Below are 12,275 nucleotides of genomic sequence, written 5' to 3'. Positions count from 1 at the left end.
CTGTTGTTGAACCATAAAGTTTACCATTTATTCAGACTAAAAAGTTTTATCAAACTTTTAGGTAATATTAAGGAGTTTTAAGAAACCTTCCTCCACTTGCCTCTTAGGTTTTTATACTTTCACGAAATATCTTTACCTAACCTTGATGATGGGTATATTTACTGAAGATACTGACAGGACTTTTAAGTGTGAATGCAGTACTGCCCAGTGTATACTGACTGTGTATAGACAAAAATTATCCTGATTAGATTATTCCCATAAACTTACAAAGAAATACCCTAGAGGTGGTGATAACTCATTAAGTTAGTCTTTATTTTTAGACTACTCTTACTTAAGGCCTAAAGAAGATCAGAAATGCGATACCAAGCTACAGCTTCTGAAAATTAACTAGAAAGTTTTTTGACTTCAGATAGAAGAGTTCTTAAATCCCATATTTCTGTGACATTCAGAATAGTGTCATTACTGACAATATGGATTTGAAGAGGAGGTATATTTCCAACTATTAAAACTATGTGAGCTACTGTGGCTGGGTGCGGTGGCTCACACCTGTAGTCCTGGCGCTTTGAGAGGCCAAGGTGGGCAGATCACTTGAGGCCAGGAGTTCCAGACCAGCCTGGCCAACATGGTGAAAGCCCATTTCTACTGGAAAAAAATTAGTGGTGACACATGCTTATAATCCCAGCTATTCAGGAGTCTGAGGCACAAAAATCACTTGAACCTGAGAAGTGGAGGTTGCAGTAAGCTGGATCAGGCCACTGCACTCTAGCCTGAGTTACAGAGAGACTCTTTCTCAAAAAACAAAACAAAACTATGTGGGCTACTCTAAAAATTTATAATTCTCTAAAAACAGTCTGTAGCAAAATTCTGAACTAGTCATTTATGATTATAATTTATAAACTGGTTGTTCTTTAATTGTCTTATTTTCATGTGCACTAATTTTACTTCTGTGGGCAAGTCTCCTAAACATCTTGGACTAAAAAGCCATATTAGATTCGTTTTCATTTTTTTACATTTTTTATTGCCTGTTTGTTGAAAGAGAATTGTAAGTAAGTGTATAAACAAGGTAAATATAAAAGAACATTCTTGTTGAAGGGGCAGGAACAATTGTATATTTCTCACAGTTAATCTGTGACATGCAGAACATAAAATGTAATTGGTGAGCTATTAACTTTTTCTCTAATTGTATGTTATTTAGGGTTGTCTAATACAAACTGGCATTTCAGGGATATCAAGATGCTCCATGAAGAAAAGAATTTTAGGTCAAGTATGTGTGAAGCTTGGTTACAGCTTTGTCACCTTGGAAAGTATAAGGATACTGAGTTGCTAGCTCACTTTGATATTAAATATTCTTAAATGTAAATTTAAAATATATGTTTTTGCCATAGATTTCCCAGTAAATACTTATTCTCCACATTGCTAAGTAAAATGAAGAGTAAAATGTATATTAATATAATTCAAAGCACAGAAGTTACAAAAGTGTTCAGAATAATGACAGCAAAATTAGGAGCAGGCCCAAATCCCTTTACCTATTATCTTTCTTTCATTTACGGGGCTAAAGTAATTTTAAATGCCAAAATTCAGGATATTGGTTATCTCTGGGAGGGAGGCAAAGAATGTAGAAGAGAAGAGAGGTAGACTAGAGTTTTCACCTACATATGAAAAGTTGTATTACTTTAAAAACAGCTCAAGTAAATTTAGCAAAATGATAAGATGATTGTATTTTTTGTAATATTTTCTAAGTTAAATAGGTTTCTTAAAGATTATACAATGTTTTTACTAATTTAATTTCTAACTAAGAATTTGTTTTGATAGCAATTATTTTAATATTTTTCTTTTATTTTTCCTATAAAGAATAAAATACAGTGTTGGATCCCTTTCTGCAAATGCCCTGAAAAAGACTGAACACAAAGAAAAAGTGGAATTGCAACATACTTCTCAGAAAGATTGCTGGAAAGATGATATACAGGCAATGGAGCAGAATTTCCTATATAAAGAGACCCGGGAAACAGAAAAAAAGCCTGTGTTTATTTCAGAGCCCAACCCCCACCCTTCAAATGAATTGAGAGGGCTTAATGAGAAAACGACCAATAAATGTTCTATGTTAAATACTGCTGAAAATGACATAAGACAGAATTTTACACAGCTACCTCTACATAAAAACAAACAGGAATGCGTTCTTGACATTTCTGAACACACATTAAGTGAAACTGACTTGGAAGTACTAAGGGTAGATCACGATCAATGTAACGTACAGGCATCTGCACATGTTTCTGACTTCAATACAGATAGTGCATCTCAACCAAAACAAAACTCAGATACTTTGCTTTTTCCAGGAAAGGATCTCAAGGAAAAGGACCTTCATTCAATATTTGCTCATGATTCTTGTCTGATAACAATAAACAGTTCACAAGAGCACCTAACTGTTCAGGCAAAGGCTCCATCCCATACTTCTGAGGAACCCAATAAATGTGACATCAAGAATACGGATAGTTTACCTTCTGGTAAAATACATCGAAAAGTAAAAATATTATTAGGACGAAATAGAAAAGAAAATCTGGAACCAAATGCTGAATTTGATAAAAGAACTGAATTTATTACCCAAGAAGAAAACAGAATTTGTAGTTCACCGGTACAGTCTTTACTAGACTTGTTTCAGACTAGTGAAGAGAAATCAGATTTTTTGGGTTTCACAAGCTACACTGAAAACAGTAATATATGCAGTGTTTTAGATATTTGGGAAGAGGAAAATTCAAATAATCTGTTGACAATGTTTTTCTCTTCACCTTCAACTTCTACATTTACTGGTTTTTAGGCTTTAAAAAATGCATACTTTTCAGAGTGATAAGAATCATATTCTTGAAATTTTTATAAAGTATGGAAATTGTTAGGATTTTTTTTTTACCAACTTTGTTTATAGAACCAAATGTAAATATTAAAAAGTAATGTTTACAGTTTTCTACAGAATTGAATGCCTGTTACAGAAAAATTACAGAATAAACTTGTGACTGGTGTTTTGCATAATATGTATGTTCACAATTGTTTCCCGAGATTTACAGTGAATAATAATTGGCTTTGTCACTGAAAACCAGTACCAAGTGAAATTTGGGGAATATCAAATTTAGCATTATACATTTGGATATTCTAGTTGTGTCTATTGTAAATTTAAAAAGATTCACAGGATATCATGACAATGCCTTGAAAATCCTAAATTCCATGCAGAATGAGAAATAGATTTCTTTTTTTGAATTCTGGAAATCAGAAATATTGACACTTGAGGATCACTGGTGGACTATGCTAGTATTTTGGGGCTGAGTAATTATGTATAGGGGTAACTAGAAGCCATGAAGGAAAGACTTAACCAGGCTACCAAATAGAATATAATTTATCTGCTATTTTTAATTATTTACCTTTGTAAATAACCTTCTGAGAATATTCCAAAGTTGACTCTGCCCCCGAATTTGGTAGGAGATGAAAGAGAAAGGAATGACATTGAATTATATACAAGGATTTCCTTCATCAGGCACTTATTTATACAATAATTTGAAGAAGAGAAAATTCAAATATAAGAAATTTCAATTTGAATCTGTAGATAAGGCATTTATTTGCCTTTGAGCATGTTCTTATAGGAGTAAGACTACCATCAGTGACATTCAGTTGGCACTTTTGCATAGTACATGAATATATTGTCACTAAAAATTAAGTTGGGTTACTATTCTTAATTTTTTGAAATACATGATTCTCATTATAGGACTAGTTCATATGCTTTTCCTGCATATATTATTTTGACCATTTGGACAATATCAATGAATACTGGCTTTTAACAGCTTTATTTTTCATACCAATACCTTAAGTAGGCTCAATGAAAGAGTTTACAGTGCATACAAGCAAACCGTGTTTTCATTGTAAATTATTGTTGCATTTTCTGTCACAAATATGTGTATGTTATGTGTAAATATATATTAAGTTTCATAGACAACCTTTGAAAAATCTAAATGGAACTTGGAAATTTATTTGCAGATTTATTTTCCTTCAATAATTTGTATTCCCGAAATTTTCTAAATAACTAAAAGGTATGCAGACTCACTGTATGATCCTTTGACTTTAACAGTGTCTTCAATTTGCAGTGGTACTCTTTACCCCACAGTTGCTTGGCATCATTTTACATTAAGTTGTATTTACTGAGGAGAAAAAATTTGAACCCTCTAGTAGTTAAAGTTGTTAAACTGTTTTGACACTTTGAATATTGGACTTTTAGAACACCACATGGTCTTCATAATGAGTGTTCAGCTTTTTTCAAGTGCTTAAATTTCAGTTTATTTGGAATAATGCTATAAATTGTAATAGGACCACAGAGTTTGTATGGTTTGTGCTATGCAGGTTATCTGCAGCAAGTAATATGTCCTGACAATGAGAGTGCATCTTCCTAGAGGTAGGAGTACTTTTTTCTGGTTTCTACCAAGGCTGTTTTGCCATTGTTGTTTTTTGATACTAGGTCTGTCTCTTCTCCAGGTCTGGTTACCATGGTGCAATTAGCTCATTGTGGCCTCAGACTCCTGGGCTTAGCCAGGCACTGGGGCTTATGCCTGTAATCCCAACACTTTGGGAAGCTGTAACAGGAGGATCACTTGAGATCAGGAGTTCAAGGTCAGCCTGGGCAGCATAGCTAAGCTTTACTTTTGCAAAAAAAAAAAAAAAGGTGTGGTGGCAAATGCCTGTAGCCCCAGCTACTCAGTTGGTTGACATGGGAGGATTACTTGGCTTGATCCCAGTTTTTCTTTTCTTTTTTTGGAGAGAGGGGTTCTTTGTATGTTGCCCAGGCTGATCTCATAACACCTAATCACAAGTGATCCTCCTTTTTTGTTTTTAATTCTCTAACAGCACTTACGGTTTAGTTCCCTGATTTGTTCACAAAAGGACACTTAATCTTTAATGTAGCAAGGTATCTTGAAAAATAGAAATCTTCAGAGATCATCAGCAGGGTAGACAGAAAACTTGGTTTGCTTGATAGAAAGTGACCTGCATTACCAAAAGTGTCCAGACAAAGAAAAATCCCCAGCAAGCACGGGATAAGTAGAATTCTGTGATTTCAAGAGTATCAAAGTTAAAAGATGTTAGGGAAGAAAAGACACCCTAACTTTCATCTAAAGGTAGCAGGTAGTACAGCATTCAGAGTAATATTTCTAGGGGTTGCCAGAGCAGCAGTGAAGACTGATAACTGTGACTCAAAAATAAATGTTTGTTTTTCTAAGATGACAAGTACACAATTGTAGCAAAAGATGTATTTCACAAAAATCATTATCTCAAATGGCTTTTGAAGCCAGTGACTTCTCTGCATGCATCGTTTAGTATTATGTTTAATACTAGAATAATTTTTGGAACCATATGTAGGTGCTTCTAACATTTATAATCTGTATAGAACCCTAATAGATTTACAAGCAAAATATATACCTTTAAAAGAGGAATAGAAAACAGAATTTTATCTGTAAAACTTTGACCTAAAACCATTGAATTTGAAACCTTATTTCTGGAAATGTAGGATTATTCTGTTATCAGATAAAGTTTGGGAGTTTTTTAAAAACACTTAGTTGCTAGGATGATGTGTAGTTCTGTTCTGCCATCTAAAGGATATATTTAAATACTCCAGGTTAATAAATATATTTATTTAAATGTTACCAATTTCTATAAATGCAGGTTTGATTGTGAGACCAAAGAAAATTTTGTTACATATCAATAAAGAATTATTCCAGTGCTGTTTCATTAATAAAGTGAAATGTAAGAATGATAGGCCTCTTACTGCAGAAGATGGAAAGGTTTTTAAATATAAAAATGAATGTAAACTAAACCTCAATCTTAAAACCGTGAATTTGCCAAGAAAAAAAGGTCTAAAACAATGCCACAGAGTAGTTTGCTCAAGAGATTAATTGGATCCAAATTACCCGACATAACAACCACTATGGACTTGCCTGTATTAAAGCTGTACTATGACAAATAATATACGTGAGCTATGTGCCATGATTACATTATCTTCATGAGAGGTATCGGAGACTGGAGAAGAATGGCTTAGTACAAAGACAAACGAAACGATCATTTAACCTTTTAGCTGCATTAGTTCTAGGAAATGTCAGAACTTAGGTCTTGCTAACAACATTTTTAATTAGCAGGCAGTATTTGAGGAAAGTAGCCTCTTAAAAATCCATAGCAAAAAATAAAATCTAGGGACTCTGGGCAATTAAAGAGCCAAAAATAATTTGTCAGCACAAAGTAATCCTCTGCAAAGAAAAGATATGCCAATTTTGAACACTTGAGATGGCATGATAAAAAAAAATTAAAACATAATACTCAGCCATACTTACTGAAGAATATGACCAATTCCTTCATGAGAAGTCTAAATTATCAAAGTCCATGTATATTATTAGTAGTTTGTTTTACTTGATTATGCTCAAATGTACAGTAGCATTTAGCTTTTGCACTATAGGATAAGATCAGTTGTCTTCAGTTCTGCTGACTTCCTCAAATTACAAAGGATATTGGAAATAGGTGAATGCGGTCCAATTATGAAATTTAATAAAACCAAGAAGGCAGTATCTGTAGAAATTTCTTTTAAAAAAGCTTTGTTTTTGGTTTTAAAAATCACTGACCACATGCTCCAGTGTATGTGTGTGTTGTATAACATGTAAGCTACTCTACTAATACATATTTAAATGATTTTTTTTCTTTAAAGACAGAGTCTCACTTTGTCGCCCAGGCTGGAGTGCAGTGGCACAATCTCTGCTCACTGCAAACTCTGCCTTCCAGGCTCAGGGGATTCTCATGCCTCAGCCTTCCAAGTGGCTGGGATTACAGGTATGCGTCACCACACCCATCTAATTTTTAAGGGATAAAATATATGCCACATTTCACTAATAATACTGATACCTTTTTGCTCTCACCAAAAATGCCATTATATTTGACCAAGAGTTAAAGGAACTAATTAAAGTAACTAGATAGCAGGTCTTTATGTTTTCTCATTAGAAAATGTTCTATGATTTAATATTTTGAAAATTCAGGGTTTTTTGTTTGGGAGTTTTGTTTGGTTGTTGTTTTTTGTTGTTGTTATTTTGTTTTGTTTTGTTTTTGAGACAGAGGCTGCTCTATCGCCCAGGCTGGAGTGTAGTGGTGCAATCTCAGCTCAGTATGCACCACCACACCTGGCTAATTTTTGTATTTTTAGTATAGGCAGGGTTTGCCATGTTGGTCAGGCTGGTCTCGAACTCCTGGCCTCAGGTGATCTGCCTGCCTCAGCTTCCCAAAGTGATAAGATTACAGGCGTTGACCACTGCGCCCAGTCAAAAATTCAGTTATTTCAATACTTGGTTTTTATGGTTGTCATAGCTCAAACAAAAACCCATAAATACCTGGATCCTAAAGGAAGAACTACATTCTTAGCTCCATTTGCTAAATCATAATACTAGTTTTTCAGTCTACTTCCCCAAGAATGCCAAGTATTTGTTGAAATCTAGTTAGGAAGCTTTCATATGCCTGAGATTAATCAGTTAGTTTTCAATTAGAAGGTCTTTTGGAAGGTTTTTAAACAGGATAGAAAATTCCATTTACAAGTATGAGCATTCTTACAAGTGACATGTATTTTCAGTAGTAAACTTAGGTAACCAATGGAAACATTTCTGAATATTTATTTTCAAAAGTTCTCACTATGTTATGACCATTTCAAAAACAGTTTGTTCACATATTAACATTTAACTTGAAGGGATAAATTGAATGGTTTGGTGCTCTCCTACCCAAAACTTCCAAGGCTCTCAAGACCACATTAGGTACCCCTCATAGTAGTCCCATAAGATATTTTCTTTATCCTGTTTTAGCACTTTCAAGAGTATAAAAACTGAAGTGACGATCACAAAAGCCTATAAAAAGTCACACCATGAGGGCCTCATGGTGTGACTTTTGGGTTCCCACAGGAGACAGGCTGAGATGAAATTTGGTATGGAGATGTTTTCTAGTTTCTTTTGTTTTTTGTTTTTGACAGTCTAACTCTGCCGCCAGGCTGGAATACAGTGGCGCAATCTCGGCTCACTGCAACCTCTGCCTCCCTGGTTCAACCGATTCTCCTGTTTCAGCCTCACGAGTGGCTGGGACTACAGGTGGGAGCCACCACACCCAGCTAATTTTTGTATTTTTAGTAGAGACGGAGTTTCAGCATGTTGGCCAAGATGGTCTCGATCTCTTGGCCTTGTGATCGACCCACCTTGGCCTCCCAAAGTGCTGGGATTACAGGTGTGAGCCACCACTGAGCCTAGCCAAAATTTGCTATGCACATATTTTCTAAGGGGTGCCTTTGGACATCAGTTGACCCCACAGGAAGTTTTTCATAGTTGCTAGGTGAAGATGGCCGTTCAGTCATTTGAGTGTGGGTCACTCTAGGAAGGAGCATGATTGTGAGCAATGAGGCTCCTCAGCTGACACAATCCCTGAAGGAGCTGACAGTAGTAGTTGAAAGCTGTTTATTGTCAGTACTTCCAGCATCTGGGGCAACAAGTTATTGAAGAGGGTTCAAGATCAGTTACCCTACATAGTGACTCTGCCTGTTGGTTTATTGGCATAGGGAACTCAAAATGGCCAGGTGGTAGTTGCAGCTTATAATTCAACAGGAGTCACTGAGGTAGGAAATATATTCAAGAAAGTTAAACAAGTGGTGGCAAGCAGGTTCATTTCTGTTCCATTCATGGGTTACCAGTATATATTATTTTGTGGGGGGCATAGCACCATAAATACATTTTGAACCCAGACTGTATTCTACATCTTAAATGATATCCTATTCTCAAGAATATTGCCTCAAGCTGATGCTACTTAACAAGCTCTTCCAATACTCTATCAGGCAGCCTCTAGTTGATTCAATATACAGTAAGACCTGTGGATTGCACAATCATGAGCCTACCCCCTTGCCTCCTTTGGTGTAAAGGCAATCCCCTGGTCTGATACAAAGTTATATATGATGCCATGCCAGTGAAACTCTGTAAGCCTTAAAAATGAAATGTGAACAATAACAACAAAACTGAGACCTGGCATGTCTATTACTGTGCCCAATATAATCAACGAACCACTTTGTGCCTAGTTACTGATGGTTTGGACATCTGACAGTGACAAAAACCCTAGCTCAGCTTTGGTGAATAGGAACCTATGCTATGGAGCCCAGAAATAATTCCCATCACTGCCCACCATGACCACTTTTCTCATATACCCATTGTGCCAGCATCAGGGTGGTACTAATATGCAATGTGAGGATGCCCACACTTCATGCCCACTCCCATGTGCCACATGCCTCTATACTTTGTACTGAATCTTCTGATCTTTCTCTTTCTGGACCCCTTAATAGCCAGTGCAAGTTATTTCTCACTGCCCAAGACTATACATATATTCTAAGCCCTGCCTACTTCTCTTTTCATACAAAAGCAATGACCAGGTACCCCACTTAAAATTCTGCCCATTGCAAGATTTTTCCCTTGTGACTGGCTTTCAGTGCCACCACTGAGTAGCCATGTGGCAGTTGCCATCTATTTTCATCTTGAAGCCACAGAAGCAACCCATCCATTAACCAAATTTGGGCTTTTCCTCATTTTTCAGCTGGTCTTAAGCGATGACTGATATATCTGTAGGTGTGACCTGAGGGAGAGGCATTGATACAACAATGAATGACATGGGGGCGGCCAGCTGCCTGTTTATGCAACTTCCTTGAGCCCTCTAGTCCTGCTCTTGCTCAATCCTGAATAAACCAATTCGATTTTACAATGGATTGTTGCTGCACCTGCCTGGTGTTATGACTTGGAAGGTCTTATAAAACCCCAGCTCATGATGGATAGTGTTGACCACATGGTGGGTTTTGCCCCATGGTCAGGTGTTCCATCTCTCATACATCATCATCTCATGCAACAAAGTATTTTTGCTTTTCAAAAAGTGTGTGACTCTCCATTAAAGAGGGACTGGCCTTATTCTAAAATCCCTAGTTTCTGGGCTGTGATTGCTTTTCTGTGGGCAGGGAAGTTGCCATAAATTCCTCACAGCATCTTTTCCTACCACTAAATCCAGAACCTTTGAACCTGCTTGATCATATGGCTGCAGAGCCCTTTTCTGCTTGGAAGCTCCACTCACAGTTGGAAGCATTTTCTGCCACTGGGTTGAAGCGGTATTCCCAGTTAACTGACTGCCTTTAGAATCTGAAGAGGCCTAGCCGACATTATGCTTCCTTCATATTTGGAAGTTCAGTAGGCAGCAATTTGTCTTTTACTTTGGATAGGATTTCCCAGTATGTCCCTGACCAGTGGAACTCTGAAAATGTTACTAACAGGTTCCTGAATCTCTCACCCTATGGAGAACGTGTGTCTTATCAAAGTGTTCAATGTACTAGCAATTTTTTGCTCATCTGATTTGATAAATATTATCAATATAAAGGGTTAATATGATAATTTCCGTAGCATCCAGATGGTCTAGATTCTTCAAATTATAACAAAGGACAAGAAAGTTTAAATAGTCCTGCAGTAAGACTGTAAACATATATACCGTAATCTTTTCCCTGTGAATACAAACTGTTTCTGAGTTCTTTTTTCTGTTAGAAATGGAAAATTATGCATCTGTACAACCAATGGCTGCACATCATGCACCTGGTGCCGTGTTCATTTGCAACAGAAAATATACTGTATCTGGCACCCCAACTGAAATTGAGACTACTACTTAGTGCAGTTTCTGGTGGTCTACTCATTTTTTATAATCCATATGCATATAATGGGAATCAATCATTCTTGTATCTTTTAGACATTTAACAGTGGCACTAATTTCCTCCACCAACACCATACAGTTAAGACATTGTTTTTGATTTATTATTTTGGCTAGTGAGAAGTAGTTTGAGGATTCCCGCTTGGTCTTTTCCAATGTATAGGTCTTACTCTATAGGCCAGGGGCACAGTATGTGGGACTGTATGAAGTGCTAAGAATTTCTCTTCCAAAAATACATTCAGGGACTAGACAAATGACACAGGTAACTCACTATCAGCCAAACCTTGGCCAGGACATCATTTGTTACATGGCTCTCATATGCCCCTTCTACAGTAGGTGCTTTTGGTCTCAGGTATCAATGTCAATTCAGACCTTGTGTCTAACAAATATCTGGGTAGTCACCTTTTCCCAGTGCATAGCTACCCAAGTAAATGGAGATAGGTACCTTTGGGGAAGGACTAGGAAATAATTATCATGTGTAGTTAAAATGTGTTGCAGGGTCTTTCTTCTGGTGTCATGGCCTCTTCTCTAGTCCGTGGTTTCAACATTGAAAAATTGACTTAAATCTGGAAACAGAACAAAAGATGATGAGTTTTTACTGGAGCAACTGTCCTTAGCCTCCTGAGGCTGATTGATGGTACATATTGAATGATGGTACATACTGAATTGATGGTACATATTGCCTATCCATCCATGTTGCTTCTCAAGGTGCTGTGTTCTAATAACCAACTTCATAACTCTCAGAAGATTCAGGCATCCTCTGGCTCCCCCTTCAACATTGCCACTTATTATGATAATTATGTCCACCTATCTTCTGATACTTGAATGGCACCATCTAGTCTTTATTGTTTCAGGTCTTAACCCCATTGCTATTAGTGACCCTATTTTTATAGTGGCCTTACCTGCCATCAGTTCTGGCACACCAAGGAGAGTCACAACTGCATATTTTAGTACTATTGTTGACCTTCCTTCTAGGACATTCTTTATGGCCTTGGTTTTAAATAGTATACCTTCAGGAACCTTTCATGGCTTATAATGTGACCCAGTGGGTTTTCGGATCTTGTTATTTATTTATTTATTTGGAGATGTAGTTTTGCTTTGTCGCCCAGGCTGGAGTGCAATGGCACAACCTTGGCTCACTGCAATCTCTGCCTCCCAGATTCAAGTGATTCTACTGTTTCAGCCTCCCGAGTAGCTTGGATTATAGGCACATGCCACCACGCTCTGCCAATTTTTGTATTTTAGTAGAGGTGGGGTTTCTTCATGTTGACCAGGCTGGTCTCGAACTCCTGACTTCAAGTGACCCACCTGCCTCAGCCTCCCAAAGTGCTGTGATTACAGGTGTGAGCCACCCCACCCAGCCCAGGGTCTTTTAATATAGTGTATTCACTCAAGTATGTCCACCACTTTTTCTCTACCATCTGCCATGGAAATGTGGCAGTTTTATTTCTCTTAGCATTAGCCATTGATTCTTATATACCATCGATAAGTTCATAGTATATCCTGGGCTGTAG

At 37.0% G+C, this 12,275-nt stretch overlaps 1 protein-coding gene across 5 annotated transcripts in view; it reads left to right on the top strand.

The window, feature by feature from the left end:
- The window catches only part of DBF4 (DBF4 zinc finger), a 38,411-nt gene extending 35,388 nt beyond the window's left edge, over positions 1-3,023 (top strand). For all 5 annotated transcript variants that reach the window (XM_032253014.1, XM_032253015.1, XM_032253013.1 and 2 more), the window contains one exon: positions 1,852-3,023. In XM_032253014.1, the coding sequence (XP_032108905.1) occupies positions 1,852-2,812 (961 nt within the window). In that variant the 3' untranslated portion in view covers positions 2,813-3,023. The remainder of the gene's footprint in view (positions 1-1,851) is intronic.
- Positions 3,024-12,275: the final 9,252 nt, after the last annotated feature.

This window comes from Sapajus apella, unplaced genomic scaffold (genome assembly GCF_009761245.1).
Source record: "Sapajus apella isolate SASKATOON/1434 unplaced genomic scaffold, GSC_monkey_1.0 scaffold81, whole genome shotgun sequence".
Taxonomy (NCBI): Eukaryota; Metazoa; Chordata; class Mammalia; order Primates; family Cebidae; genus Sapajus; species Sapajus apella.
Note: the sequence above shows the minus strand (reverse complement) of the source record. Positions and strands in the feature narration are given on the sequence as shown.